At 42.2% G+C, this 27,308-nt stretch overlaps 9 protein-coding genes across 16 annotated transcripts in view; 5 read left to right on the forward strand and 4 right to left on the reverse strand.

Annotated features, from left to right (window-relative positions):
• The window catches only part of LOC104810750 (extensin-1), a 1,337-nt gene extending 899 nt beyond the window's left edge, over nt 1–438 (forward strand). The window contains exon 2 of one of the 2 annotated variants that reach the window (XM_010537142.1): nt 291–438. In XM_010537142.1, coding sequence (XP_010535444.1) covers nt 291–293 — 3 coding nt within the window. In that variant the 3' untranslated portion in view covers nt 294–438. Of the gene's footprint in view, nt 1–37 lie in introns of both variants that reach the window. The other variant, XM_010537141.1, reaches the window with a different exon arrangement.
• Nucleotides 439–979: 541 nt separating this feature from the next.
• LOC104810752 (DNA-directed RNA polymerase II subunit 7) lies at nt 980–3,092 on the forward strand. 2 transcript variants are annotated; one of them, XM_010537146.1, is made up of 7 exons: nt 980–1,155; nt 1,670–1,835; nt 1,925–1,975; nt 2,118–2,183; nt 2,274–2,342; nt 2,690–2,769; nt 2,914–3,092. In XM_010537146.1, exons 1-6 carry the CDS (start codon nt 1,040–1,042, stop codon nt 2,750–2,752), a joined length of 531 nt encoding a protein of 176 aa, XP_010535448.1. In that variant the 5' UTR covers nt 980–1,039; the 3' UTR covers nt 2,753–2,769; nt 2,914–3,092. The 2 variants fall into 2 exon arrangements, with proteins under 2 accessions (XP_010535448.1, XP_010535449.1); XM_010537147.1 differs by having other exon boundaries at nt 2,690–2,764.
• Nucleotides 2,877–5,634, reverse strand: LOC104810751 (protein plastid transcriptionally active 16, chloroplastic). Its single transcript, XM_010537144.2, has 5 exons — nt 5,133–5,634; nt 4,363–4,827; nt 4,174–4,242; nt 3,797–3,855; nt 2,877–3,654 (listed from the first exon to the last, which is right to left on the reverse strand). Exons 1-5 carry the CDS (start codon nt 5,550–5,552, stop codon nt 3,108–3,110), a joined length of 1,560 nt encoding a protein of 519 aa, XP_010535446.1. The 5' UTR covers nt 5,553–5,634; the 3' UTR covers nt 2,877–3,107.
• Nucleotides 5,635–6,079: 445 nt separating this feature from the next.
• LOC104810753 (transcription initiation factor IIA large subunit-like) lies at nt 6,080–9,124 on the forward strand. Its single transcript, XM_010537148.1, has 11 exons — nt 6,080–6,380; nt 6,660–6,830; nt 6,946–7,077; nt 7,205–7,259; nt 7,347–7,405; nt 7,538–7,645; nt 7,861–7,953; nt 8,206–8,266; nt 8,367–8,539; nt 8,624–8,707; nt 8,835–9,124. Exons 1-11 carry the CDS (start codon nt 6,255–6,257, stop codon nt 8,856–8,858), a joined length of 1,086 nt encoding a protein of 361 aa, XP_010535450.1. The 5' UTR covers nt 6,080–6,254; the 3' UTR covers nt 8,859–9,124.
• Nucleotides 9,125–9,588: 464 nt separating this feature from the next.
• LOC104810755 (D-xylose-proton symporter-like 3, chloroplastic) lies at nt 9,589–14,632 on the forward strand. Of its 5 annotated transcripts, none has more exons than XR_771334.1 (20): nt 9,589–9,874; nt 9,965–10,068; nt 10,309–10,387; nt 10,500–10,559; nt 10,640–10,706; nt 10,809–10,933; nt 11,032–11,133; nt 11,214–11,591; nt 11,677–11,724; nt 11,833–11,895; nt 12,002–12,082; nt 12,202–12,300; nt 12,472–12,609; nt 12,676–12,726; nt 13,204–13,310; nt 13,393–13,829; nt 14,019–14,062; nt 14,150–14,218; nt 14,356–14,447; nt 14,544–14,632. XR_771334.1 is itself a non-coding variant. In XM_010537151.2 (15 exons), the coding sequence occupies exons 1-15, from the start codon at nt 9,680–9,682 to the stop codon at nt 12,979–12,981; spliced, it is 1,596 nt and encodes a 531-aa protein (XP_010535453.1). In that variant the 5' UTR covers nt 9,590–9,679; the 3' UTR covers nt 12,982–13,182. The 5 variants fall into 5 exon arrangements, 2 of the variants coding, with proteins under 2 accessions (XP_010535453.1, XP_010535452.1); XR_771333.1 differs by having other exon boundaries at nt 13,702–13,829; XR_771335.1 differs by lacking the exons at nt 13,393–13,829; nt 14,019–14,062; nt 14,150–14,218; nt 14,356–14,447; nt 14,544–14,632 and adding an exon at nt 12,976–13,078 and having other exon boundaries at nt 9,590–9,874; nt 13,204–13,296.
• Nucleotides 14,153–16,306, reverse strand: LOC104810754 (putative L-type lectin-domain containing receptor kinase II.2). The gene has a single exon (XM_010537149.1). The coding sequence runs from the start codon at nt 16,285–16,287 to the stop codon at nt 14,197–14,199; it is 2,091 nt and encodes a 696-aa protein (XP_010535451.1). The 5' UTR covers nt 16,288–16,306; the 3' UTR covers nt 14,153–14,196.
• Nucleotides 16,307–17,687: 1,381 nt separating this feature from the next.
• On the forward strand, nt 17,688–21,298 carry LOC104810757 (protein TOC75-3, chloroplastic). The gene is made up of 7 exons (XM_010537152.2): nt 17,688–18,961; nt 19,258–19,479; nt 19,595–19,702; nt 19,842–20,033; nt 20,141–20,389; nt 20,492–20,746; nt 20,830–21,298. The coding sequence occupies exons 1-7, from the start codon at nt 17,768–17,770 to the stop codon at nt 21,067–21,069; spliced, it is 2,460 nt and encodes an 819-aa protein (XP_010535454.1). The 5' UTR covers nt 17,688–17,767; the 3' UTR covers nt 21,070–21,298.
• A 1,094-nt stretch (nt 21,299–22,392) lies between these two features.
• LOC104810758 (chaperone protein dnaJ 8, chloroplastic) lies at nt 22,393–24,558 on the reverse strand. 2 transcript variants are annotated; one of them, XM_010537153.2, is made up of 5 exons: nt 24,190–24,558; nt 23,566–23,737; nt 23,164–23,196; nt 22,940–23,034; nt 22,393–22,760 (listed from the first exon to the last, which is right to left on the reverse strand). In XM_010537153.2, exons 1-5 carry the CDS (start codon nt 24,526–24,528, stop codon nt 22,554–22,556), a joined length of 846 nt encoding a protein of 281 aa, XP_010535455.1. In that variant the 5' UTR covers nt 24,529–24,558; the 3' UTR covers nt 22,393–22,553. The 2 variants fall into 2 exon arrangements, with proteins under 2 accessions (XP_010535455.1, XP_010535456.1); XM_010537154.1 differs by lacking the exon at nt 23,164–23,196.
• Nucleotides 24,559–25,391: 833 nt separating this feature from the next.
• Nucleotides 25,392–26,119, reverse strand: LOC104811274. Its single transcript, XM_010537937.1, has 2 exons — nt 25,594–26,119; nt 25,392–25,486 (listed from the first exon to the last, which is right to left on the reverse strand). The coding sequence occupies exons 1-2, from the start codon at nt 26,117–26,119 to the stop codon at nt 25,392–25,394; spliced, it is 621 nt and encodes a 206-aa protein (XP_010536239.1).
• Between the last annotated feature and the right edge of the window lie 1,189 nt (nt 26,120–27,308).

Genomic DNA, 27,308 nt, shown 5'->3' on the forward strand with positions numbered 1-27,308 from the left:
CGCCACCGGTTAAAGGGTATCCCCCCCCGGTTAAAGGGTATCCACCACCAACCCAAAAACCGCCACCTGCAGGGCATCCTGCGCCGGTAGAGTACCCGCCACCGGTGAAAGGGTATCCACCTCCGGTACAGTACCCCCCACCAACCCAAAAACCACCGCCTGCAGGGCATCCTCCACCGGTAGAGTACCCTTCGCCTCCGTACAAGAAATATCCTCCGCCGGTTCAGTATCCATCGCCGCCAAGTGGGAAGTATCCGCCGCCGTCCGGTGGGTATTCTCCGGCGGAGCCGTAGTTAATTAACCATCGCCGCCAAGCTGCAAAGGACGTTGTTACTGACTAAAGCCATGTAAAACTTATGATGTATGTACGAAAGACAAGCTTTTACTATCCGTATGGATGAATGATGAATAAAGAACAACGTTCAGTACAGAACATGATTTTCTGGTCGTGTGTATATATATATATATATATATATATGTGTGTGTGAAAAGAATGGAAAAAAATAATCTTTGTGAATGAGAAAACATTTCAAGAGAAAAATTTATTTTCATTCTATATTATTTAATCAATTTCGTGATATTTTATCTTACTCTATTTCATTCAATTCCATATAATCTTTGTGATTGCTATTCAGAGTCTAAGGATGTTGTTAATTTATATTAATCTTAAGTTAGTTTTTGAAACGAGTAATTTGTAGATATAAAATCTGAAGAAAAAAACCTATATCTATTATCATAAATATGTTCTAGAAATTCTTTGGCTGGAGAATCCAATTTCTCTATTACATAAAATTAAAAGTTTTGTTTTTAAATAAATTAAAAAGCGGTCAAAAGAATACTCAAATATATATATATACAGGGTGAAAATATATTAAACACAATTATTTATATGAAGCAATCTGGACCGTTCCTTTTTATCAATCCGACGGTTGACATAAATTCTGCTTTGTGTAAAAATAAATAAGAGCAGAGGTTTAGTTTAGGCAAACCCTTTCCTTGACCGAAGCTGCTTGCTAACGAGAGAGAGACCGAGAGAGAGATGTTCTTCCACATAGTGTTGGAGCGCAACATGCAGTTGCATCCCAGATTCTTTGGTCGGAACCTACGAGAAAATCTCGTCTCCAAACTCATGAAGGATGTCGAGGGCACTTGCAGGTCCAGTTTCCCCTCTTCTTCTCTCTTTATTTTCCCGGAAAATCCCCTAGAAACCATCTTTTTAGGGAATGACTTACGGATGCGAAAAACCAGGAAACCCTCTTTGAGACGTCGGATCTTGTTTCTAAGGCTCGGTTCTATTTTAGTATTTGATACTAAAGGTCGAAGCTTTTGTAAGACGAGGAATCTTGAATTGATCGAAACCCTAAGTTCCTTTAACTGTAATCGGTGCCGTCTTGGTATGTGCTGGGATAAATGTATATATATACACGTAAATTGAATTGCTTGGCTGTTTCTGTACTGCCATCAATTCGAGAAAAATCGCGAATTTTGCCTCTCCGAGTTTTGCAAATAACCGAAATTTGTATATGTACAATACACAACTATTTGTATGAGGGCTGTTCTTATCGCCTTTGCTTCGGAGTAATATATTGCAGTTCATCCGGAATCACTGGTGCAACTCATTTTGATGCCTTGAGGAAATTTCCCGTTTTTTTCCCATTTGTTTCTTCAGTGGCCGCCATGGGTTTGTAGTGGCGATAACTGGAATAGAAAGCGTTGGAAAGGGTCTAATTAGGGACGGGACCGGGTTTGTCACGTTTCCAGTCAAATACCAATGTGTTGTATTCAGACCTTTCAAAGGCGAGATCTTGGAAGCTGTTGTTACTTTGGTCAATAAGGTATATCTAGTTATGTTTCTTCCTATGATGAGTTGGTTTATTGAGTTGGGGGTTTTGAGTGATTGAGATTTTCTAACATCTTTTTGCAGATGGGATTCTTCGCTGAAGCTGGTCCTGTTCAAATTTTTGTTTCCAAGCATGTGAGCTTATGACCCTTTGTGTCTGCTCAAGGATTCTGAGCTCTAACATTTTTCTGATGGACAAATTCTTGTGTAATGTTCGACTTCATTACCATTTCAATCGTGAAGTGTTTCAGTTAAGATGAATTCGGTTCATTTACAGTTGATTCCTGACGATATGGAGTTCCAGCCTGGAGACATGCCAAATTACACAACATCCGATGGATCGGTTGGTTTTTCTTCCTTTAGTCTGATCCTCTTAGTACTAGTTTTGTCATCCTTGTCAAAGAAATCAATATTCCATCGCTTCTTCTTGCAGGTTAAGATTCAAAAGGAGTGTGAAGTTAGGCTGAAGATTATCGGAACACGAGTAGATGCTACAGAAATCGTATGTATTATCATCTACCCACATCCTTAAAGTCTAGATTGATTTCAAAACTCCATTTCCCCTGATTCATGATACAGCTTACTGTTAGCTTTCAATTGATCATGGTATCCATAATCCATTGGTTATAACTTTAGCTATATGCTTTTCGGGCTATGATCAGTTATCTTTATCCCCATTGGCTTTACCTTGCATGCTGGTGGTTTCTGTTCCTCACTGATATTTCTAGCCTCTGATATCGGTCTTTTTGACGATAAACGAATACCCTTTTCCCCGATAAGAATATAACCGTTGATGGGTGTTCACCTATGTCCCTGACGTTTGTTTGTTTCTCGTTTTTTCTTTTGTAGTTTTGCGTCGGTACCATTAAAGACGATTTCCTGGGAGTCATAAACGATCCTGCTGCTGCATAAGGAACACTCTCAGTTCGGTATTCTCTTATCTCTGTTGGGAATGTCCTTTGACATCTGTTGTATAGTTCCATGATGTTTTGTTTAGATCTCTTCCATGGAACCATCCCCAACGGGATTGGCCATCTCCATAAGAACTATTATTCATTGATGAAACTCTACAGATTGTCTCAATGGTGAGGAGATGAGGTCTTGTCTGAATACAAGCAGCAAACATTAATCAGAACCGTGTTGAGTTCAAAACTCATAAGCACATATGCTTTTGCTTGAACATGTAAGGATACATATACAGATTGTAAAGGAACTGTACGGAACAACCCAACTGATGGCTGCGTTTAAATGGCGGGTCTGTCTTTCTTCAGTCGTCGTCTACGTACATCGTTTCTTGCTTGAAAAGTCCTCCCAACACTTTCCTCACCTCTTTCTTCTCCGGTTCTCTCTCCTTCTTTCCACGCTCTTCATTCTTCTTTAACGCAAAAGCACTTGCGAACGCTGGTTTCGCTTTTGCGTCTGCGTTTTCATTCGGTGGCTTCACTACCGCCTTCTTGGGCGTCAAGTTTCTGGCTTTGGCCTGTCCCCTGACCGTCGCGACCTGCACTTTTGGCGTCTCGGCGGCAGCGTTCTGAACCGCCGTTGTGATCTGAGACCCGAATTTATCCCATGAGATGCCCGAGCTTATGCCTTTGGCTCGGTTGATTAGGCCATCCATCGTGAATCCGGCAGCCTCGGCTTTCTGCTGAGCCTCCTCGGTTAAGGTCGCAGCCCCGGCTTCTTGCTCAGAGAGCTTTCTCGCCGCTTCAGTGGCCTCTCGGGCTTTCTCGGCCGCTATTCTCTCTTCTTCCTCGGCCTTCTCCTTCGCCGCGGCCTCTGCATATGCTTTTCTTCTCCCGTCCTCCGGTATTACACTGTCATATGTGTGTGTATATATATTACATCAGAAAAGTAGGTGTAAGTGTACGTTGGATCCATGAGTTCACTTGAACGTTTTCAGCATAAAGAAAAATGGTGTTCTTCCCCAATGTCGAGTTTCCGGTGTGTATTCGTTACCTGAAAAGCTCGTCCACGGACCGCGATGGAGCTGATGGATCCGTAAAAACTTCCACCACCTACACATTTGCCAAAGACGCATGTAACATCAAATCTAGGGATGACCAATTCGGTTAATAATCGAATGACATATAAGCCGTATCGATAGAACCGAAAGACTAAACCCGGATCAAACAAAAAAACTAACCGAAAAAACTGAAACTTTCTTTGAAAAAACTGAGTATTTTATCGATGGAAACCGAATCCGAATCGAATTCAATATAAAAGCCAAATGAATATAGTTTTTTTAAACCGAAATAAAACCCGAAACCGAAACATCCACTCTAAAATCCTCGTAATTTTTTTCCCCTTTGAAACAAAATCCAGATTATGATCACCTTATTCTCTGCAACTGCCGTGTTCGAGAAAACATCTGCCACCAATGATGCGATCTTCATCTTCCCCACCTGAAAATTATCATAGAGAAACACAGAATTAAACCCTAAACGCGAAACCAGTAAGTCAAGAATCCTGTCATGTTCGGACAAGAGCTCATATCCCTTTTTCTATCTCATACATTACATTACTTTGTACGCCACTGACGAATCACCGGCGTCGTTTCCGCTGCTCCCTTCGGCTGAAACAACTACGTTGTAGGAATTTTCCGGCGAGAAATCCTCCGTCAAGCTCGTCTTTATGAACGTATAGGCAACGTCCGTTCGGACAACACTCTCCAAAAACTCGGAGACCGTCAATGTCTGAGATCGAGCGAAGATGTTGTTGAAGAACGATGTGATTCCGTCCAGCACGTTGTATGTAGATCCCGTGACGTTGTCGTAGACGATTGCCACGTGGCTGACTCCGGCGAGTTCTGCGGCTTGAACCACGAGAAGTGCGTCTGACGTGGATACTACCGCGTCCGGACCGTTTTCCCCGTTTCCGACCGTCACTACTACCTTTGTCGCGTTTCCGATCGCCTTTGCGATTGATTCCGCGTCTTGGAACGTGGATTCTACCGCGTTTAGCCTTCTCGCCTCATCCTTTGATATCATCTGTTCAAATATTCAATCAAACGCTAAAAAAAAGCCGTTAGTGTCAGCGTCTACGCTAGAATTGCGATTGCAAATTCTTGAAAATTCAACACCACAACCACAATGGCACCACGAAATCCCATAGGAAGATTATTTATCTCTATGACGAGGAACAGTGCACATAGAACGGAGTCGGGCCTCTACGGGGGCAGAAATGTGATCGCTAAAACAGCGATTGGGATCAAAATTGCGATTGTGGGACTCGAAATCCCAATTGCAAACGCTCAATACACTCGCAGAGAACGAATGGGGGGGTTAAAACCGACCTTATACGTGGCAGCGACACGAGCGAGGTCCTGAGCGGCTCCGAGATCGGGAACGCCGGCTCGGACGCTGAACCCTTTCTGCAACAGCGTCTGAGCAATTCGTATACCGACTTGTCCAGTCGCACCGGCCACGAAAACCGTACCGGAATCTTTCCTCCGGTTATTACCAAACGCTAAACCGGTCGATGGGTTGTTCACCACCGGTATCAGCGACTTCACGTCCTGTAAATTCCCGAAGTTGAATCGGAAACCGCTCGGGGAGGACGAACTTTTGGGTTGGGAAGCTTCCGAGTCATCCTTATTCGTCTTCCCAAGCTTAATCGAGGCTGGTTTGGCGGCAAGGATTAAACTCGGCTTTCTCCGGTTAAGCCTGGTACGCTGCGTCGGTGCGGTGGTTAACGGGAATGAATTGGAAGCCATGGGAGACCGGCAAGCTTGGATTCTTGCTTGTGTCTCAAGTAACCAATGGCTAAGCCATACACTGACGATGAGACAACGAGCGTTCGATTTCGTTGTTTGTGTTTCCGGATATGATCTTGATGGATAACTAGCCAATAAAATCATGCCACGTCATCAATATATCTCGATCTACCGTCTTCTGGACTGGTCTCCACAGAATCTCGATAGCGGGGGTCCCATAAGCTCAAGACTCTACGAATCTACGATTTTAATTTTAACCCTTCTATTTTCAAGAATTTACATGTTTACCCGTACCTTTTGGTAAGCCCTTGTTTGGGCCGGGCCTATAAGTATTTTAATGGGCCATTTCAACGGCGCCGTTTTGGGGAAATCTTGCCGCCGACTTCCACAATCTATCACAAGCTTGTCTCAGTTTCATCTAACGGTGACGAGGCTAGAGGAAAGGTTTCGAGTGCTTGGAGATGATGCCACGTGGATTTGTCTGATAATATATCGGATGCAAACCTATTTATATTCCGATCTTGGTTTTTTCTTCGTCATTCGTCTTCTTGCATCCTTTGCTCGTTTTCGACATTCCTGGATTTATCTCATGCTCTTTTGAACCTCGGGTTTATAGTCACCTGGAATTTTTCCCGAGGAAATCTTCGTTTCTCCTTTTTCAAAAGTGAGTCGGTGGGAAATTGAATCGGGGAAGCTCCAGAAATGGCCGCCTCGACCACGACCAGCGCCGTCTACATCCACGTCATCGAGGATGTCATCAACAAGGTCCGAGACGAGTTCGTCAACAATGGAGGACCAGGAGAAAGTGTTCTTAACCAGCTTCAAGCTGTAAGTCGAACGTTTCAGTGGTTCTTCCGCTTCCGAGTACAGATCCTGAAAAATCATCTCTCTCGGTTCTTGGGTCATTTACTGCTCGTCGATCTGTTTGATTTCACTAGATCTATGGAATATATCACGAATTTGAATAATTTTTTAGTGGATCTGGGTACTCTACTTGTTTCTACATGGATAATTTGTTCAGCTGAAAGCTAGGGTTTTAGGAAATTTTGGGGATTCGGAGCTGAGAAATTGCAGATTCCGGTGATGCAAATAAACTCTGTTACACAGATTTGGGAAGATAAGATGATGCAAGCTGGAGTTATAAGCGGTCCGATAGATAGGTCTTCTGCTCAGAAGCCGACACCAGGAGGGGCATTAACTCCCATGCACGATCTCAATGTACCGTACGAGGGAAATGAGGAGTATGAGACTCCAACGGCAGAGATGCTTTTTCCTCCTGTGAGTTTGCTCTATTGGACAAAGTTTCATCTTCCTTTGCTTGTTGGTTTTGGATTTGATAAATGGGTTTGGTTCGACTTTAACAGTTGAAGCTTCTTGTTTTCTGTGAAAGCAGACCCCTTTGCAGACCCCTGCTCCTACTCCTCTCCCTGGAAGTGCTGATAACTCAATGTATAATTATCCCACTCCTGCGATTGAAAATGGTATTAACAATGATGTTAAAGGTCCCAGGCCTAGTCCATACATGGTGAGACTTAGCTGCTTGTCGAAGCTGTTCTTTTGGTTTGAAAACTATTTCTGCAGTCCATCCATGTCACACCCATCTTCCAACTGTTCCACTTTTGGTGGGATAATGTTTTATGGTTGTTTTGTAGCAAACTCCTTCTCCATGGGCAAATCAAAGGCCACTCAGTGTTGATGTCAATGTTGGTAAGTAATGTATCTACCGAACTTCGCTTTGCCTGCTGCTAGTGCTAGTCTTAGTATTTCATTGATGATTGTTCTTCTGTACTGTAGCTCCTACTGAAGGACGGGAAGATGTGGACAGAGGAACCTCCAGCCAACCACTGTCACAGGTGCTTTCTGCATCTTCATGTCTGGAAATCGCATGAAATGGACCGTTTCTGGTTCGACAAAAGCTGATGCCAGGCTTTACAATCAGTTAAAAACTGAGATGGAGATGATTTCTGATGTTTGCACATGTTCAGGACCTCGTGATGTCTTCTGGAAAGAGAAAACGTGATGACTTTTCTGGGCATTACTCAAATGGTGGATATATACCCCAGCAAGATGGAGCCAGAGATGATGTCCCAGATGTATGTTGTCTTGTTCATCTAATAAGTATCTACACTTAGATCTTTATCACTATGGTTTATGTTTTGTTAATCAGTGGTATAAAAAAAAGGTCTGAAGCTGAGTTAGTATAACAAATGGTTCTATGTTGAAGAATTTGAATGCTGTAAATTGACAGGTAAACCATCCCCTTGGTTTACCTTGTGAGGGAAATACTGATAAGCCATTATGTCTACAGATCCAGTCAACTTTGACAAAATCTTCTTGGAAGATTCCTCAAACGGATGGGCCGATTCCTGATATTTATGATGAAATGCTTTCTACACCCAATGTAAGTTCATCTGTTCGACATGTATTAAAAGGGCGATGTGAACTTGTATTTGGCTTGTGAAATGTAGTTATGGTAGACAAAAATATAAGGTGATAGAATTTGATAACTCATTTCGATAAAGGACCGTAGCTATCTCAGATATGGCCTGTATGTGTCTTAAAATATTTAGGCACATGAGCGTATATTGTTGCGAAATTTCCAAGACTTATTCCTGGGCTTCATCTTACCTTTTCCCTTTTCTACATTGTGAAGATTTACAATTACCAAGGAGGCAACGAAGACTATAACATCGTCAACACCCCTGCTCCAAACGGTATCATCTCATATTTTCTTTTCATAATGCTATCAAATTCGCCTTGTTTCCTCCAAACTCACTTGCTGCAGCTCCTTGTCGTGATTGTTGTTTACCATAGAATTACCCGCAAACACTCCGGTTCCTGTACAAAACGAAAGGAAGGAAGAAGAAGAAGACGATGATGATGACGAGATTCTGAATGAAGATGATGATGACGAAGAAGACTTGGATGATATTGATGGCGAAGAGGATATGAACACACAACACTTGGTCCTTGCTCAGTTCGACAAGGTTATCCAACTTGTCCTAATCACAATTTTTTTACAACGGTTGGACCGACTTGTTATTTTTTTTCAACTGAACTCTCTCTGTCAGGTGACTCGCACCAAGAGCCGGTGGAAGTGCACGCTCAAAGATGGCATAATGCACATAAACAACAAAGACATTCTCTTCAACAAGGTCCCGTAGTTTTTTTCAAGGCCTATAATCCCAAATGCACACAATAGGCAAAAGCTAAAAAAGAAAATGTTCAGATTCATTTGCCATTTTCGTCTTTTTTAAGCGTTCGTGATCGTGTTCTGTGCAGGCCACGGGAGAGTTCGACTTCTAGTGTGGAGATCTGGGAGAGGTTTTCTTCTGTTTGCTCTGTTGTGTAGTAATCTACTCTGGTACCTCTTTTGAGTTTATTTGTCTATCCCTCGTATGCTGTACATAAAGAAAGAGAGCCTCTTCGCTTTAGGAGGGTGAATAATGAATATATACATACATATCCTGAGTCCGTCTTATTATAGGGTTTGGTCTCTGTTAAACGACCGCAACACGTTCACGAATCAGAACATCCTATATTTAATGTAACTGCCATTCAGTTTTCGTTTTTGTCTGGTTTCAGACAGGGTGTTTAGTTTTCGCTTCAGTCATATTTTTATTTCGATATTTGGTCCGATTATCATGGCAATTTGTTCCGTCTTAGATTAATGCGAAAGTTACATGACAGTATAATCTTTTTCTTTTTTTCTTTTTACATGGAAGAACTCTCTTCCATAGACTAGTATTTCGGGTTTAATATATATATATATATATATATATATGTATATATTGTTTTTGTTCAGTTTTGCATTCGTTTTTCATTGAACAAATTATTCGTTTTTTTAAAAAAAATTGTTTTGTTAAATTCGATTTTTGGTTTTCAAAAATAGGTTTTTTCAGTTTTAAAATTATTCGGTTGAGATATCAACCGGTAAATGCCCTGCCCTCCTTTAGCCTTCATTTTAAATTCAATAAAAAAAAAAGGATAAAAATAAATTCAAATTTCAGATGTCGTTAAGACAACCACACGGTGGTTTATTTGGAAAAAAAAATCAAGAATCCAGGGATAGATAAACCACCGAATTCTTGGGAGAATCTTCAGGCTTCAGTTCTCTCTCCCCGATCATGGCTTCCACTGTTTCAGTTCAGTCCCACTTCATCCCCAGATTCTTACATCCAAATCGATCGAAGAGCCCTAAACGTCGTACCTTCTCCTCGTGTTTCAACTCAAGTCCTGACCCCTTTTGCCTCCTTCTCAAGGAACCCACTTGCCTGATTTCCGAGCCGCGCTCAATCACTAAGCAACATCAAAGATTCCGGGTGAGGGAAAACACGAACTCGCTGTTTTCTCGATTTGGTTCCGTTTCTGGGTTTTTTCTTGATTTTTTCCTGTTTGGTTCTTTTGGACAGACCCGAGTTCGGACGAGAAGGGAGTTCGCTGATGGTGGAGAAGAACCGGGCTCGCTTGCTTCTGATGCATCAGAGGCCTTTTCATGGTCTTCTGTGATAATTCCGTGAGTTGTGGTCTGGATTCATTTTTTATTTGAGTAATTTGACCGTTGTAGTTTTGTCGATTTGGCATGTTGCATGATCTTGGCATTATGATTTCTTAGGTAGTTTTCAACTGCTAGTTATGTCTAATGTACTATCTGAAGTCAAGCAGGGACTGGTCGGAAGGATCATCAATCAGTATGTTATGGAAATGGCTGACTGAAGTTTTACACTGATTTAACAGGAAATTGCTTTCCTTTTAGGTTTTTATTCCCGGCATTGGGGGGACTATTGTTCGGGTATGATATTGGTGCCACCTCTGGTGCCACCATCTCTCTGCAGGTTAGTATCTATTGTTACCCTCCTCCGTTCATCTGAACATGTAATCCGCTTATATCTGTTATGTATCTGCTTGATAATGTAATCCTTTGTACTCTCATACGATGCTGAACAGTCACCCGAGCTTAGTGGTACTGCCTGGTTTAACCTTTCACCTGTTCAGCTGGGACTTGTGGTATGCTATCTGGAAATGATTTTCGAGATTTATACGGTTGATCGAAGAAAAGGTGATCTGTAATGCTATTTGTTGTGTAGGTTAGTGGATCCTTATACGGTGCCCTTTTTGGGTCGCTTCTTGTCTATGGCATTGCTGATTTCCTTGGTAAATTTGCTTGCTTTCTGTCCATCCCTATCTTGTTTTTTTTTCCTTCAAAATACTTTTGTTGCAAATGCTTCATTACTGAATCATGAGTTTGCTGTAAAGGGAGAAGGCGAGAACTTATCATAGCTGCTGTTCTCTATCTGCTTGGTTCCCTTGTCACTGCCTGTGCCCCTGATCTTGGTATTCTTTTATTCGGAAGGCTTCTTTATGGCTTGGGCATTGGCATGGTGAGCTTTGGAAACCTCAAGTCCATTCTTGTCGGGTAATCAGTCCTTTTTGTGGTTGTTGTATTCCAAGTGATTTCTAATTGGTTTTGTTTGGCAAGGCAATGCATGGTGCTCCTCTCTATATAGCTGAGACTTGTCCATCTCAGATCCGTGGAACTCTAATATCACTAAAGGAGCTGTTTATCGTGTTAGGAATTCTGGTAATTTTCTGAGATTCTAATGTCATAGTATTCTATCTTCATCGCTGAAATAATCGTTGGTTGCTTTACCTTCTCTGCAGTTGGGTTACTTTGTTGGAAGCTTTACGATTGATGTAGTTGGAGGGTGGCGATACATGTATGGAGTTGGTTCTCCTGTTGCTTTGCTGATGGGGCTAGGCATGTGGAGCCTCCCTCCATCTCCACGCTGGTTACTTCTTAGGGCAGTCCAGGGCAAAGGCTCTTTACAAGAATACAAAGACAGGGCCATGCTTGCCCTCAGCAAACTGCGTGGTAGGCCTCCGGGTGATAAAATGTCCGAAAAACAAATAAACGATGCCCTTTTGTCTGTGAAATCTGCCTACGAAGATGAACAATCCGGAGGAAACTTCCTGGAAGTGTTTCAAGGGCCTAATTTGAAAGCTTTGATAATTGGTGGAGGTTTAGTCCTTTTCCAGCAGGTAATTCTTATCCATTGTTGGAGTTTGGGAGAATATGTAAGTTCCTTTTTCTGACCTCTGCTACTTCCCTGCATGATTGTGACAGATAACTGGACAACCAAGCGTTCTTTATTACGCCGGTTCCATTCTTCAGGTATACGATTGGCTAAGATCTAGCCTTAACTTCACCAAATGTATGAGATTACCTTTTGAGTGTTGTGGATCATCTTGTGATATGTTGTGATGACTTCTCCATTCAAAGAGTGCTGGATTTTCTGCGGCTGCTGATGCAACCCGAGTTTCTGTCATTGTTGGTCTCTTCAAGGTACTCATTTCATTCCAGCTCTGGGAGCATATTTATTTTATTAACGTGCTTCCGCATTTGCATTTGGACATCTTCACCCTTCTTATGCGTCCTTTACCCCGTACAGTTACTGATGACATGGATAGCTGTTGCGAAAGTTGATGATATTGGAAGACGACCTTTACTGATTGGAGGTGTCAGTGGCATTGTATGTATACCTGTTTTCATCTGAACCATCAAAATTTAGTACACACGTGTTCTGTTAATCGAGTGAAAAAAAAAGAGAATTATTTCTTAATCCTCTTCTTTACATGTGCAAAATTCCAGGCTCTGTCTTTATTTCTACTTTCAGCATATTACAAGTTTCTCGGAGGCTTTCCTCTTGTCGCAGTTGCCGCACTTCTTCTCTATGTTGGTTGCTACCAGGTTGGTATCATATATTTCATCACCAGCTGCAGCTGCACAATTTTGTATAGCTTGGATAGAAGAAAGAGACCATAGCAAAATGTTCAAGAACTGCAAACTTAGACGATACATCCACAAGACAGGTCTGGATGAAGTTACTATAAAGAGTGTTATTTTCCCTTTGAATTTCAGATTTCTTTTGGACCCATCAGCTGGTTAATGGTATCTGAGATTTTTCCACTCCGTACAAGAGGGAAAGGTATTAGCTTGGCAGTTCTCACTAACTTCGGCTCGAATGCTGCTGTGACCTTTGCATTCTCACCCTTGAAGGTATCTTATCAGTTTCACTCCGTCAACATTTACGGTAATCGCTATTGACCTCTGCAAATTCTACAGGAATTGCTTGGCGCAGAGAACCTTTTCCTTCTCTTTGGAGCCGTAGCGCTGGTATCATTGTTGTTTGTTATTTTAATTGTTCCTGAGACAAAAGGTCTTAGCTTGGAAGAAATCGAATCCAAGATCTTGAAGTGAAATGTTGTAACTTATGGTTGAATATAGTAATGTTACCATTATGTGTCTGTCCTACACGAAATAGTATGGTGTTGGCATACATTTTTCTTTTTACTCAAATATAAATGAGATATATATTTATCGTTTTCTCTGGGAACACCTCAGTTGTCACAAAATTTTTGTTAGGTATAGTGCTTGGTTAAGCAGTAAGCTAGGTTATGTGGATTTGTTTCTGGAACTGAAGATCACAGAGAGGTACACTTTGAGGTTGTCGGAAGTTAAGCCAGAGGTCTTTTTCTTTTCTTTGTATTCTAATCTAAGTGACTCAATTGATGGTCTAATTTGTTTAAACTTATCTTTCCTGGTTTGATTGAGTTTGTAAGAGAAATGGTAAACACTATCTCCCTGTTTCAGATTATGGTACCTAAACTTCTACTAGCCAGACGAAAACATGGGCTTGAGGAGTTGATAGCTGATACCATCAGGACAAGCAACGACAAGTTTAGCTCACATCAGCCTATGTAAGTAAAATACAAGAATGCTTCTTACTTTCTCTCAGAAAGTTTCTTTTTAATCCTTCCTTCATTGATTCCTGTCTCGCAGCTACTGTTTTCCCAGTTTATTTCACTGAAATGATAAGTATGCATTCCGTAAATATGCTTCAAGGAATTGTGACGAGATTGCTGCATGCTCTGGTGTAGCCATAGTCAGTTTCGCTCTTGCTGTTTTCAAAATAATGGGCAAGTACCCTAAAATAACTTCACATTCAAAACATATGTCTTATAAAAGACATATTAGCTGAAGAGGAACTGGTTGCTGGCATTCTCGGCCGGTGTTTCACTGCTTAAAGTGGATATACCAATTCCAGCAATATCGAAAGATATGTCTAGAAAAATCCACATTCTGTTTCAGGCGTTATTTGACCTTTACAAGGTTAATTTTCGGGGAGACTCTGTGAACACAACATATGTCTAGCTTTGAAACCAGCTCGGCCTCCTCAGCTACAAAGTTTCCTTCTAGTTTACTGTCAACAGTATCAAGTAAGCTACCTCTTCTCTGGCGAACTAGCCATACCCACTTCACCAGAATTATCTGTTTAGGTGGTATATGTGGATTTACGGGTCTTCGTCTCAGAGAGTTACTTCATTTTCTCAATTTTTTTTTAATTGTGTCTCATAGTTTTTGCTTTCTTTGTGCTTACATTGACATGATGAGTATGCATGCTGCAGATTTGCTTCATGGCAACTAGGTTGCTGTTGGATGAAGACGCAGAGTAAGTCCCTTCCTGCTGCTTTCAAACAAAAAACAGCTCATCCTAATTACAATTAGCTCACATTTGAAAGGTACAATCTTGTTACAGGCTCCAAACACTTGCTTATACACACACAACAATCTGGGGTGCTGGCTTCAGCGACCACCAAATAAAACGGTAACAGTGTCGAATGAGAAATTTGCTGATGAGGAAGTGGTTGTCAGCATTGTTGTTGGTGCTTCAATGCTTATAGAGGGTATACCAATTTCTGCAGTCTCAAATGATATGTCTGGAACTGTGGCATTTCCTTCCAGGTATTGTATTATCTGCCTCATGGTAGGTCTATTTTCTGGGGTATTCTGTGAACAAAGCAGGCCTAGCTTCAAAACCATCTCAACTTCCTCAGGTACACGGTTTCCTTCCAGTTTATTGTCAACTGTATCCAGCAAATCGCCTCTTCTCCAACAACTGGTAACCCACTTAACTAAAATCATCTGCTCAGGTGGCCTTTCTGGGTCTACTGGCCTCCTTCCACAAACCACCTCAAGCATGAAAGCTCCAAAAGCATAGACATCAGTCCAAGTAGTGGCTAGTCCCATTGCAGTAAGCTCGGGAGCCATGTAGCCGATGGTTCCCACCACACGAGTGACTTGGAGATTTGTGCCACGGTCGTGGAATCTAGCAAGGCCGAAATCTCCTAGACGTCCATTTAGATCAGAGTCTAGGAGAACGTTGCTGGCCTTGATATCTCTGTGCAGTACAACTTGTTCCCACTCTTCATGCAGATAAAGAAGGGCAGAAGCTACGCCCTTGATGATATGAAAACGTTGAGACCAGGTGAGGTCTTGTGGGTTCTCTCTGTTGAACAAGTAGTCATCAAGGCTTCCATTGGGCATGTAATCATAGACCAAGAGCAATTCTCCTTTCCTTCTGCAGTAACCAAGGAGCTGAACCAAGTTCTTGTGCCTCAGTCTTCCCATACTGACAATTTCAGCCACATACTGTCTCATTCCTTGTTCTGCCTCATGTGATACTCTCTTAACCGCGATTTGAGTACCGGAAGGGAGTTCTCCTTTGTAGACTTTTCCAAAGCCTCCTGCTCCAAGGAGCCTACTTTCTTTGAAACCTTTTGTTGCTTTGTAGAGGGTCCTAAAGGAGAGCCTTTGAGGGCTATATTCCTTCTCCCATTGTTCGAGAACTTCCTCATACTTCTTTTTATGGTAAAAGTAAAGAGCTGCTCCTACTATCATCAGAAAAGCTACTGCTGATATAGAAGCAACCGTGATTGTAACCACAGGGGTTGGAGGTGGAGGTGAAGGAGGGGGAGGTGGAGGTGAAGGAGGGGGAGGTGGAGGTGAGGATGGGGGAGGGAGATTAGGAATCTTTGATAGGTCAAGGCTTTCAGCTATTCCACCTTTCTTGAAACTCCATCCAAGGATATATTGATCACTTTTGATTGTTCCCGTGGAACCAGAGAAACCGATGAACATCTTCCCTAGGAAAATTTCTGAGAGATTGATGGATTTCGACAAGAGAGGCAAACTTGGTTTGATGGTTCTTGACAAAATAGACGCATTGAATCTCTGAGTTGGGATTGGAGCCAACGTTACATTTAACAGTTTATCAGCATCATCGTATTCTATCCAGATGAGAGTACTTAATCCACTAGCAAGCACCAGACTTTCGTTCTTCCCTTCTGTATAAGAAAAGTAACTAGCATTGGCAGAATCTATGGAGACTATACTGTTTACATCAATCCCAACGTGGTTATCACTTATATCGTCTTCTTCAGGGCTTCTATTAGTGTCGAGCTCAACGGCTAGGATATGGTTTTCCGTTTTATTATCGGTTGACCTATTGAAAAGCCCTAAGTATGAGGTTGGACCACCATACCTCAAGTCTGTGGACGGGGATACCACAAAAGCCATTCCCTGGCCTCGGCTTTCCACCTCGGGGATGAGAGCAAACACGAATTCCGTGGAGAAGGATAGTGATTGTGATGAACTGGAGGATGAAGTATTGAATTCGATCGGGAAGTTGTAGAAAGCGTGACCGGTACTCTGTGTTGAATCATTTGTAAGTTTCAAGATGCCACTGGGAAAGATTGTCGCCATTCCATCAATAGACAGGTTTGCCTTCCTGAAGTCATAGTACACAAACTGATCTCCATCTTGACCAAACACCGAGGAGATAAAGTATGCTGAGATTATTATCCAGAAAATCTGTGATCTGAGAGATATCTCCATGAGTAACAGCGAAACAAAGGTGTGATATCTTCTCTCAGATGGCTTCTCAATCTTAGATTGTTGCATAAATTTGTGAAGAAATTTCAGAGAACCAAAGAAAACCTGAGTTGACCCTTACATGGAAGAAACTCTCCAAGGAAAAACTAATATATAGTATAGTCCCACATATTTTATATAAATGAGATGACCAATATATATGTCATGATTCAGACATTTCTTTCATTGATGCAGGGCTGTCCTTCAAGACTCGTTTTTTATACCGTGCTCTCAATTATGTTTGAGCTGTCTTATTGTGGCGTGTCGCTTTCTAGCTTATGGTTATAGTTATTAAACTGGATGTTTCAGGGTTTATGTATATATTCCCATGGTGGTCTTGACTTTCTCCGGGTTTCAAATTACCAGTGGTGTGCTAGAGAGATGTTTTGAACCAGTCAGGAGGAATGTTTTGTTTTGGAGTTGGTTCTGTGAGTCTCTAGGCATTATCTTATCTTCAGGGATTTAAATAGTGGTTTGAAGTAGTCGTTGGAGAGCAATTTGTGTTATTTTTTTTCATATGACTAAGATGATAGTGAGATGTATAGTCTTTAGATTAATACACTGTGGATCAACTTATTTTCCTCTCTCCATGCCCAAGTTTTTCTGAGGAAGTCCTTTCTGCTGGTGACTTGGGAGCTTTGGAACTTGAAGATATTTTTAACTTTGAAAAAAAGAAGATTTTTGACTAGTATTGTGATGCTGGGGCATTTCTGGTTGTCTTACATGTTGAATCTGATCTATCCCATTGAAGATGAATGCAGGGTACAGCTGAATATCCTTTTTGAAAATTTGGAGGGTTTAATCAGGGAATCTGGCCACTCCCGATGCCAAGAAGCCACAAGGTGTTGGGTTTCTTAGTCTATGTTTCAGAGACCATCCCACTACATTAGCTTCTGTTCCGTGCAACTCACTGCCATTAAACCCTTTTGGCGGCTGGCTTTGTAAGAGAATCTTCTTCCCATTCCTCAATTCAAACTATCTGAATCTACCTTGAGATGGGGACTTGTCTGAATTAACATCCTCAAAGCCATTTGTCTACGTTTGGTGGTTTTTGTGTTTGTAGGCAAATGACTTGCTGGCCACTTTCTTCATACAGGAGGTCAACTCTATTACCTGGCGGACCATTTTCCCTTTTTGTTGTAAAATGTTCATACACTCTCTTTCTCTCTTGCAGTGCACAGAGAGCGGAGGAGCAAATGCGTGTGATGTTCCACACGTGCAAATCTCTCTCTGCAGTTTCTTACTCACGCCCTGCACTTGCGTGTTGTTTTTATGTAACATAAACGACAACCATTTCATTGATAAAACTGAGAAACGGATGGCTTTCTACAAATGAAGGATCTCTCCCCCCACATTAACGCAAAAGTACACAGTAAACACAGACAGACTTGTTATTGCCGAAACCAAAACCTCCCTTCTCTCTAAAACCTTATCCTCCTCCGCCATGGCCGCCTTCTCCGCCAACGGTCATCTCATCCCGGCGGCGACTAGCTCCGGCGCCGCAACTTCACTCTCCTCCCGCCGGAAATTCACCTCCTCCTCTTCACGCGCCCCGCGCCTCCCGACACCGTCCCCTCGCACCCCATCCTTGAAATGCTGCAGCAGCTTACCTACTCGAGACACAGAGCCATCGTCGAAGAATTCTATCCTTAATTCACTGAAGAAGCCTCTAGCCGTCGCATCCGCCTCCTCTGCCATTTCCTTCCTTCTCCTCCGAACCTCGCCTCTCATCTCGATCCTGACCGGCGGCGGCGGAGGAGACAATGGAAATTTCGGAGGTTTTGGGGGAGGAGGTGGCGGTGGCGGCGGAGATGGAAATGACGGTGGATTCTGGAGGGAATTGTTTTCTCCTGCGGTGGCCGTTGCGGATGAAGAACAGTCGCCGGATTGGGATTCTCATGGGTTACCAGCGAACATCGTGGTACAGTTGAACAAGCTTAGTGGTTTCAAAAAGTACAAGATCTCTGAGATACTCTTCTTTGACCGACGGAGACAAACCACTGTTGGCACGGAGGATTCTTTCTTCGAGATGGTCTCGATCCGACCAGGCGGTGTGTACACTAAAGCCCAGTTGCAGAAGGAGCTCGAAACCCTAGCTACTTGCGGAATGTTTGAGAGAGTCGAGATGGAAGGGAAGACGAAGCCCGATGGAACCCTAGGTGTCACAATCTCCTTCACGGAGAGCACATGGCAATCAGCGGAGAGGTTTCGATGCATCAACGTGGGGCTAATGCCTCAGTCGAAGGCGATAGAGATGGATCCGGACATGACGGATAAGGAGAAAATGGAATACTACAGGAGCCAGGAAAAGGACTACAAGCGGAGGATTGACCGGGCAAGGCCGTGTTTGCTTCCCGGAGAGATTCACGGCGAGGTTCTGCAGATGCTGAGGGAACAAGGGAAAGTCAGTGCGAGGCTGCTTCAGAGGATTAGGGACCGAGTTCAGAAATGGTACCACGATGAAGGGTACGCTTGTGCCCAGGTCGTGAATTTTGGGAATCTGAACACAAAGGAGGTTGTTTGTGAAGTTGTGGAAGGAGACATAACTCAGCTGGTTATCCAGTTCCAAGATAAGCTCAGTAATGTGGTTGAGGGTAATACCCAGACTCCTGTCGTGCGCAGGGAATTGCCCAAACAGGTATGTGTAAGAACCGGGCTCTGGTATCTTTGGTGGTCTCACATGTCTAAGAAAATGTAGCAATCCGAGTTGTGCCTGCAAACTGATAGTGGTAGCAAAAATTAGTGAATTGAAGTGGGTGATTTGCAAATAAAGTAAAAGTCAAAAGCTTTACCTAGTTTCGATCATTATCTTCCACTTTGGCCTGTGTGGTTCTTTCAGGTTATGGGCTTGTGACGAAATGTTTCCTTTATGCATAGTTATTGTATGTATCTGTTGTTCTTAGTTTGGTATTGGCTTCTTTTTGTGGTTGGCAGCTCCGCCAGGGATATGTTTTCAACATTGAAGCTGGCAAACAAGCACTCAGGAACATTAACTCCTTGGGACTGTTCTCCAATATCGAAGTCAATCCACGTCCAGATGAGAAAAATGAAGGGGGAATTATCGTGGAGATCAAGCTTAAGGAGTTAGAACAGAAATCGGCCGAAGTCAGTACAGAATGGAGTATTGTCCCTGGGCGTGGAGGAACTCCTACGCTGGTATACTTCTTAAGTCACCCGGTTTTACTAGAAAATTCACAGTTCATGGATCTAAAACTTAAGGACAAAATTTCCACTGAATATTTATCCTTTGTAATTGTTCATCTTGCACCAGGCTTCATTGCAACCAGGAGGGTCTGTTACTTTCGAACATCGGAACATCCAGGGTCTAAATAGGTCTATCATGGGTTCAATAACCACTAGCAACTTCTTAAATCCTCAGGTAAATTTGGTTGGCATATGTTTCTGATGCATGTTTTTTTTTTAAACATGGTTGGGTCAACTTTAGTTTGATCCATCTTGAGCTTGTCTGCCTTCTAAGAGGAGTCATGCCTTGTGACCATCTTTTCTTTTTTCTTCAGGATGATCTTTCATTTAAGCTTGAGTATGTCCACCCATACTTGGATGGTGTTTACAATCCTCGTAACCGAACCTTCAAGACGAGCTGCTTTAACAGCCGGAAACTTAGCCCGGTATTCACTGGAGGACCAGGTGTTGAGGAAGTGCCTCCTATTTGGGTTGATCGAGCTGGTGTCAAAGCTAATATAACCGAGGCAAGTAGCAAATGTTACTACTTCTGTCATGAATTCCTTTCCCGTACAAACACCTTAATCAGCACCTACAAGCTCTCCGTAATCAAACCAACCTTATTGTCTTGCAGAATTTCACCCGCCAGAGTAAGTTCACATATGGAATCGTGATGGAAGAGATAACAACTCGGGATGAAAGCAGTCATATTGCTGCAAATGGTCAGAGATTGTTGCCTAGCGGAGGAATCAGTGCGGATGGACCTCCAACAACTCTCAGCGGTACTGGTATTGATCGTATGGCCTTTCTTCAAGCCAATATCACCCGTGACAATACCAAGTTTGTGAATGGGGCTGTTGTTGGGGAGAGGAATGTCTTTCAGGTTTGTTTACTTAACTTACCGAATGATCATCAATTACTATAATCTTTGCGATTCATTTCATCTATATACACGTATTACATGGCGGAAAATATGAAACGTCAGGTGGATCAAGGGCTGGGTATCGGGAGCAATTTCCCGTTCTTCAACCGTCACCAGCTGACAATGACGAGATTCATACAGCTGAAGGAAGTAGAAGAAGGAGCAGGTAAGCCATCGCCACCGGTGCTAGTCCTTCACGGGCATTATGGGGGATGCGTAGGTGACCTCCCGAGCTATGATGCATTTGTCCTCGGTGGCCCATACTCTGTCCGGGGTTACAACATGGGCGAGCTTGGTGCTGCCAGAAACATCCTCGAGGTAACAAAATAACTTGAAAACAAGGAATGAGAGCTGTCCTAAAACGGTATTTGGGTATTAACGAGCAAAGATGGGAATGGCAGGTGGGAGCAGAGATAAGAATACCGGTGAAGAGCACGCATGTGTATGCATTTGCGGAGCATGGGAACGACCTGGGGAGCTCAAAGGACGTGAAGGGGAACCCGACGGCAGTGTACAGGAGGATGGGGTATGGTTCATCGTACGGAGTGGGACTGAAACTTGGACTGGTTAGAGCGGAGTATGCGGTTGATCACAACAGTGGTACGGGTGCTGTCTTCTTCCGGTTTGGCGAGAGGTATTAGAGACGATGGAACTTATTCAAAGGTAAGAGCTTTGACTTGATGTGTGGATTTGATGGAATGCGGCCATTGAGAAAGAACACCTCTTTTTAGTTTTTTTGGTTAAGGCAGAGCAGCGTTTTATATCATCACCCTCTTTCTCATCAGAGACTGGTTGTGAGTTCAGAGTTTGCGGTCTGGTTACTTACATATCATCCTTTCTCTTCTTATTAATAAGTTTTCTTTTATGTGCCTTTCTTGTTTTACATTGCTGATGGGTTTTTTGGGGGCAAAGAATGCACATCATCTAAGTTAACATTGGGGTCACCACATGAGATCCTCTCTTTCAGCTAAAGGTTTGGACACCACATGTTTTACATATATCATCAATTTCTGTCAGGGGTGGCTATTTTTAGATTTCGGGTTCGGTTATTCTAATTATTATAAAAGCTATAATTATTCGGTTTTATTATTAACTTTGGATTAGTTCGGTTTTGTTTTGATTATGTTCGGATTTGGTTTTTTATTAGTAAAAATTCAAATTTTCAAAGAAAATTGTTGGATTTTTCGGGGGTATTTGACTCGATTCGGATTCGATTTTTTCAAATTTAGTGAAGTTATAACCATTCGATTTTTATATTAGATTCAGTTTGATTATGGTTATGTTTTATTCGATTCAATGTTAATAACCAAAATGTAAGCATGTATACTCTAATTTCTACTACTCTCTCTCGTTAACCCCTACATATACCGCGTGTCGATATAATTCTCAGATATTCATATATTCAACAGTCTTTCTCATTCATTTCTTTGCAAAATTAAATTGTGTAATAATTTTAAAACAAATCAAATGAGGTTTTTATTTATCTATACTCAAGTTGAAGCGTAAATCCTTTTTCGTTGCAGTCAAGAGAAGATGAAACTTTAAGAATTCCCATGAGGGGTATGGAATATTAGAATAATTCTATCATAAAAACCCAGCTTTTAAAAATTAATTTTAAAGGGTAAAAAGCTTATTTTAAAATATATTTACTTATTGGCGCAAAAGAAATATTCGTTCGCCTTTTTTTCCTGCGGAAAAATTAATTATATACGAGGAATAACGATGAACGTTGAGTCACGCGCCTCTGACGCCGAAATCAGCTAAATCATCGGATTTGGGAAGGTAGTCCAGCGAAATCGGGGAGGTGGAGTTCACGCGCATGTCCTGCGAGTGGGATTCCTTCAAATGACACGTCGAAATTTTTAACGCGCGGCCCAATACTAAAAAGGATGGCCCAATGCGTATTATTATAGGCCTAATATATCTATTGTAGGCCCACTAGATACATATTATATGGACCCATCATACAAATACATACACTGAATCAAACAATGTATGCCTTTTCTATAATAAATGGAGAAAATACAATTGAATTGCTCCCAACACAAGCAAGTGTGAGTGCGTAATGCACCTAACCTTAACACAAATATGAACAGCTCTCTTGATGCATAAAAGGAACAGATTATCATTGCAGACCAAGCTCCTTCTTCAGCTGCGCAAGTGTTGCTTCTATCTCATCGATGTTCTCTTCTATACTGTTCTTCCTGCTGTCCCCTCTTCCTCTCCCTTCCGACGAAACCCTCTCGCCTCCTCCTCCATCATCTTCTTCTTCTTCCTCCTCGTTTATGTTGAGTTCTTTTTCCAGAAACTCCACAAACTCTTCCCCGATTTCCTGTTTCGGGCAATGAGAAGAGGCAAGAATCAAGAATGGCTTAGTTCAGTTTAGACTTGACCCATCAAATATTAATTCGCAATTCCCAAAAAGTTGGGATCTTTTTTTCCATCTACAAGAAGAACGCATGTGAGTTTCTGCCCATATTCCTGAAGAAAGAGATGCAGTTTTCCACTTACCGCTAGTTCCTCCCAAAGGCTCTTAGGCTGTCCTTGCGAAGCAGCAGTGGCCTCCCAGTTCTTGAACTCTTCTTGAAGATCTCTGAAGAAATCCCCTGTCATGACCGGAACAGAGAGTTAAACAGATGATGCTGCAACGGTTCTTGCAGTAATCAGCGGCAGATACAGATGCGTGAAACAATCAAACAGCAATTAGAAGATTGATTTTTATATGTTGTCTCTACCGATTGTTATTTGAACATCCCTCACGAATTCACCTGCAGAATAAAGTGTGTTGTGCATAAGAAAAATACCGACCTCAACCTAAGTCTGGAAAGACGACAACATTTAGGAGCGAGAAACATTGAAACATTGCCCAGATCACAAATGATCCTAAACATCCAGAGTTCAAGAAATCGCTGTTCTTTCCTAAATTCAGAAAGAAATTCTAGCGGCTAAGACACACAAACCAAACAGGCATGAATCCATATTCTACACAACAGCTAGAGACAACCAAATGTTAACTCGATGATTTGCTCGCTAGAAACGGTTTCAATTTCCAACAGCATGATCTTTGATTAAACAACATTTCCTTGAAATTTTTGAGTCAGTGTGAATCAGTGTTTCCTCAGGGTTTAGAGCTTTACCAAGTCCATAGAAATCTTCCTCTTCTTTCACGTTACTTTCTCGGCTTCTTTGTCCAGTAGTGTACGAATAATCGGATGAGCGATTCTCTGATGCAAACTTACGTCGTGAGTCGGAGTTTATCAGTGTGGTGTATGCATGCTTTATTCTCAGAAACTTTTCCTGTGCATTAGCCTGCACATCAACAAGGCACGCATGATGGGTTTTCTTGGTTTAAGGAACTGTTAAGTCAATTAAATCAAAGTAAGCTCTGAGTAAAAAGAAGAGAAAAAACAAAAGCCATAGGTGTATGAACACATACATACAAGAGAAACACATACACCAAATCATACTCAAACATGTATTTGCATATACACAAACAGAAGGGGCTGCAATAGAATAGAACAGACACGGTTATGTATGGCATATGAGCATGTACACAAGACATGAGGGTTTGTACCTAAACAAGCATATACATCAAAGCATCTACACAGCGTCTCAATTCCATGGATTTCGTAATTAAATCAACTACAGAACACGGATTCGTTGATCTAAACTTAATGGGTTTTGAGTAAAAATTAAAAATTTATTTACAAAAAAAAGAAAGAAAAAGAAAGCAAAGATTTTCCCTGAAACAGCATGATTACCTCCTTATTGACATCTGGGTGATATTTCAGAGCAAGTTTCCTGTAAGCCTTCTTTATCTCCTGCGGAGTTGCAGAAGGAGAGACTCCCAGAACCTCGTATGGAGATTCTCTCCGGCTCGCTCTCGGTACGATGTGCCGATTTCTTTTCCTGCTGTCGGAATTCCGATAAACCGACCGGCGACGAGACACGAGGCGACCGAAACCACCACCGCCATAGACGCATCTGATTACCGCAAAACCCGGAAGATCTATCCAGTAAAGGAGAGATCTTGGAGGAAGATGAGGAGAAAGGAAGAGGCTTTGTGGTTTCGGAGACAATATCGATGATGCTCCATACATATTTCTCTGCTCATCCGATCTAATTTTTCAATTTCCAACAAATCGAAGGCGGTTTTGGTTGAGGCCCTCGTCCGGTTTAGCTTAACCGTAAAGTGCTTCCCGGTTCGGTATGATTCGAAATGAATATTATTTTATTTCATTACAAAGTATTCATTAAATATATCGATCGACAATATTTTATAAACTTAGAATTTCTTAGAAACCGTAACAATCTTGAACCACTGGCTGGTCGGGTCGCAAGAAACGTCCCCACTCAAGCACTTGCAGTCATTGCTAACAACGTTTTTCGAGCCGTCGATGTCAAGGCAAAGAGGAGCCGCGCTTTTTGTAGACAAGTGCATCCCGGAGTTGGAGATGGGTCCCCACTTCGAACCGGGGCTGGAACTAGGGGTGACCAATTCGGATTTCGGTTCGGATTCGGTTCGGTTATATTCGGGTTCGGTTATTTCGGTTATAGAAAAACTATAACCATTCGGTTTTTATATAAATTCCGGTTCGGTTCGGTTCGGTTATTTTTCGGTTCGGGTTCAGTTCGGTTTTGGTAAAAAGTTCAATTTTCCAAAGAAAATGTCGGTTATTCTCTCGGTTTTTTCGGTTATTTTTTATTCGGTTCGGTTCGGTTTCGGTTTCGGTTTTTCGGGTTTAAGTAAATCATAACCGTTCGGTTTTGATATCGGGTTCGGTTCGGATACGGTTATGTCTTATTCGGTTCGGTTCGGCTCGGTTATTCGGTTAATAACCGAAATGGCCACCCCTAGCTGGAACATTCCGTACTTAGTTTCACTCTCTATCCGGTCCCGTTGGCTTGTAAGCATAACGGCTGGCTTTGGAGTTTCAGACTTTGATGGTCATAGCTCCATGGCTCAGTTTGATATCGGCAATTCCCTAATGAGAGCAGTAGATCGTCCAGTAGGTTTCGCATCAAGCAGAGCCCGGTTTTCGGTTTGGGATCCCGGCCCTGCACATGATCACAAGAAAGAAGATCTAGAGATATCAACCAAGAAACCAGATGGTGAATATCAAAGATGAATCCTGCAGATACGGAAGCAATCAAAAGTTAGTTGCCTCTCAAGGCAGATTGGACAAAGGGTAATCTCTCCAATATAGGATTCCTCGCGTAAATCCAGTCCCGGGACAGAACACCGAAAGGCTCGTCAGCTCCCGGAGATCCTTCTCTCAGGTAATAGCTCCCAGCAAGGGTCCAGATAGACCAGTCTACATCATTTTCAGACAACCAACCCAACAGGCAATCGATGTAACGATCCTCTTTCACTCTGTCTGTTGTTTCATCGATCCCGAACTCGCTCACAAACAAGGGAAACCCTTTGTCCAGAAGGAAACTCGCCAGGCTCTTCACTTCGCCGAAAAAGTCTCCGCATACATCGTTTGCGTTACTTTCCGCCCAAAAAATCCCACGGGACGAACTGAACCAATGGAGCTCGAAGACGAGTTTTCCGGCAAACGATATGTTGACCGGTCGGTTTTCGACAAAGGAAAGGTCAGTGTCAAAGACTAAACCGGACATGATTACAAGAACATCAGGGTTTACTGAGTGAATTGCCTCTGCTCCTTGTTGCATGTACCTGTGCATTGTCCCATGCATGCCATGGAAACTGATAACTTTTATAAACCAAACACTCACACAACAAACACACTTTTACTCTCGTAAGAGGATTACAGAAAAAAAAGACTATTCTGCAATAATCTATAGAGCACCATGACACTTGCTTTTAAAGACACAATAATAACTTACAGCAGTTACCAAACAACCCACAAAAGTTTATCAACAAAAACTGTAATAAAACCACCGCAAACTGTTCATTCAACTTTCCACGTCATTTTTCTTCTGCACTAAGTGGGCTTGATCCATAGTTCCAACAGAAACAAATTATGGAATTTATGTTCGTTATATATATAATATATATGAGCTTGTATATATCTATAGTTGGACCTTGTATTGGATTGGTAGCAAATAATGGAGTATATATATAGGGAGACTACAAATACGTACGTGTACCAAAGGTTGTAGTTCGAGTTTGGTCCTCTGAGTTCGTTACGGAGACTCATTCCGACAACGTTAGTAACGCCGTTAAATACTCCGGCCATCTTTTTCCAGCCATTGATCCAAATCTCATGCTTGAAGAACCTGTCTCCGAAAAAGCCGTTACCGTCATTGGCGTGGACTCAACTAAGGGGATTCATCGTTCGATTCATCAGAAACGCCTGACATGAATTCAGTTGTGACTGCAATACCAGTATTAGTTGCAGGCGACAAGCAAAGTGGCAAAAGAACTTATCAAGAGAGAGCTGAAAGAAGCAGGAAGGCTCAAAATCTGATAGCGTTTGTCTCTCCGATCAAATCTTGCGAAAGGTGATTCAGGAGAAGCCTGCGTTCTTAATTTGAAGAGCATTAGAACGATTGTTTTTTAATAATCACTACCAAACATGATGTATCTGATGCAAAGGGTATCAGAATTCAAGATGGATGACTGAAAATCGATAGAAGAAAATTTGATGAATTTCAGAAGATTTTGTCAGATCTCCAAAGTCTGCAAATGAAAATTGAGGAATATCAAGTTGTGTACCTGCTGAACTCACTTCCACCTACTTATGACCAACTCCGAGAAGTACAATCAAGTACTCAAGAGCAATAATAACACCCGAAGAGGTCAAGGTAACAACGCATTCGAAAGAGATGGAACTGACCGCACAAGGAAAGATTAGAAAAGGATCAGGTGAAGGTCTCAACGTCAGCGGAAGGTCAAATTCCAGAGGTAAGT

This window comes from Tarenaya hassleriana, unplaced genomic scaffold, assembly GCF_000463585.1.
Source record: "Tarenaya hassleriana unplaced genomic scaffold, ASM46358v1 Cleome19, whole genome shotgun sequence".
NCBI classification, from domain to species: Eukaryota; Viridiplantae; Streptophyta; class Magnoliopsida; order Brassicales; family Cleomaceae; genus Tarenaya; species Tarenaya hassleriana.

Bases quoted from the DNA above. Each gene is read 5' to 3' on its own strand.
- LOC104810758 (XM_010537153.2), bottom strand. From the start codon at position 24,528: ATGTATGGAGCATCATCGATATTGTCTCCGAAACCACAAAGCCTCTTC. The intron at 23,035-23,163 runs GTAGAGACAACA...CGGTCATGACAG, and splicing joins GGATGTTCAAATAACAATCG to GGGATTTCTTCAGAGATCTT. The intron at 22,761-22,939 runs GTAAGTGGAAAA...TGCCCGAAACAG, and splicing joins GCCTTTGGGAGGAACTAGCG to GAAATCGGGGAAGAGTTTGT.
- LOC104810755 (XM_010537150.2), top strand. From the start codon at position 9,680: ATGGCTTCCACTGTTTCAGTTCAGTCCCACTTCATCCCCAGATTCTTA. The intron at 10,069-10,308 runs GTGAGTTGTGGT...CTTTCCTTTTAG, and splicing joins TGGTCTTCTGTGATAATTCC to GTTTTTATTCCCGGCATTGG. The intron at 10,388-10,499 runs GTTAGTATCTAT...GATGCTGAACAG, and splicing joins GTGCCACCATCTCTCTGCAG to TCACCCGAGCTTAGTGGTAC.
- LOC104810751 (XM_010537144.2), bottom strand. From the start codon at position 5,552: ATGGCTTCCAATTCATTCCCGTTAACCACCGCACCGACGCAGCGTACC. The intron at 4,243-4,362 runs GTAATGTAATGT...GATAATTTTCAG, and splicing joins ATTCGTCAGTGGCGTACAAA to GTGGGGAAGATGAAGATCGC. The intron at 3,655-3,796 runs GTAACGAATACA...CACATATGACAG, and splicing joins TCCGTGGACGAGCTTTTCAG to TGTAATACCGGAGGACGGGA.
- LOC104810757 (XM_010537152.2), top strand. From the start codon at position 17,768: ATGGCCGCCTTCTCCGCCAACGGTCATCTCATCCCGGCGGCGACTAGC. The intron at 19,480-19,594 runs GTATACTTCTTA...ATCTTGCACCAG, and splicing joins GTGGAGGAACTCCTACGCTG to GCTTCATTGCAACCAGGAGG. The intron at 20,034-20,140 runs GCAAGTAGCAAA...ATTGTCTTGCAG, and splicing joins TCAAAGCTAATATAACCGAG to AATTTCACCCGCCAGAGTAA.
- LOC104810753 (XM_010537148.1), top strand. From the start codon at position 6,255: ATGGCCGCCTCGACCACGACCAGCGCCGTCTACATCCACGTCATCGAG. The intron at 7,260-7,346 runs GTAAGTAATGTA...TCTGTACTGTAG, and splicing joins CAGTGTTGATGTCAATGTTG to CTCCTACTGAAGGACGGGAA. The intron at 8,540-8,623 runs GTTATCCAACTT...TCTCTCTGTCAG, and splicing joins TCCTTGCTCAGTTCGACAAG to GTGACTCGCACCAAGAGCCG.
- LOC104810754 (XM_010537149.1), bottom strand. From the start codon at position 16,287: ATGGAGATATCTCTCAGATCACAGATTTTCTGGATAATAATCTCAGCA.
- LOC104811274 (XM_010537937.1), bottom strand. From the start codon at position 26,119: ATGCACAGGTACATGCAACAAGGAGCAGAGGCAATTCACTCAGTAAAC. The intron at 25,487-25,593 runs GCAACTAACTTT...GATCATGTGCAG, and splicing joins TGTCCAATCTGCCTTGAGAG to GGCCGGGATCCCAAACCGAA.
- LOC104810752 (XM_010537146.1), top strand. From the start codon at position 1,040: ATGTTCTTCCACATAGTGTTGGAGCGCAACATGCAGTTGCATCCCAGA. The intron at 1,156-1,669 runs GTCCAGTTTCCC...TTGTTTCTTCAG, and splicing joins GATGTCGAGGGCACTTGCAG to TGGCCGCCATGGGTTTGTAG. The intron at 1,976-2,117 runs GTGAGCTTATGA...GTTCATTTACAG, and splicing joins AAATTTTTGTTTCCAAGCAT to TTGATTCCTGACGATATGGA.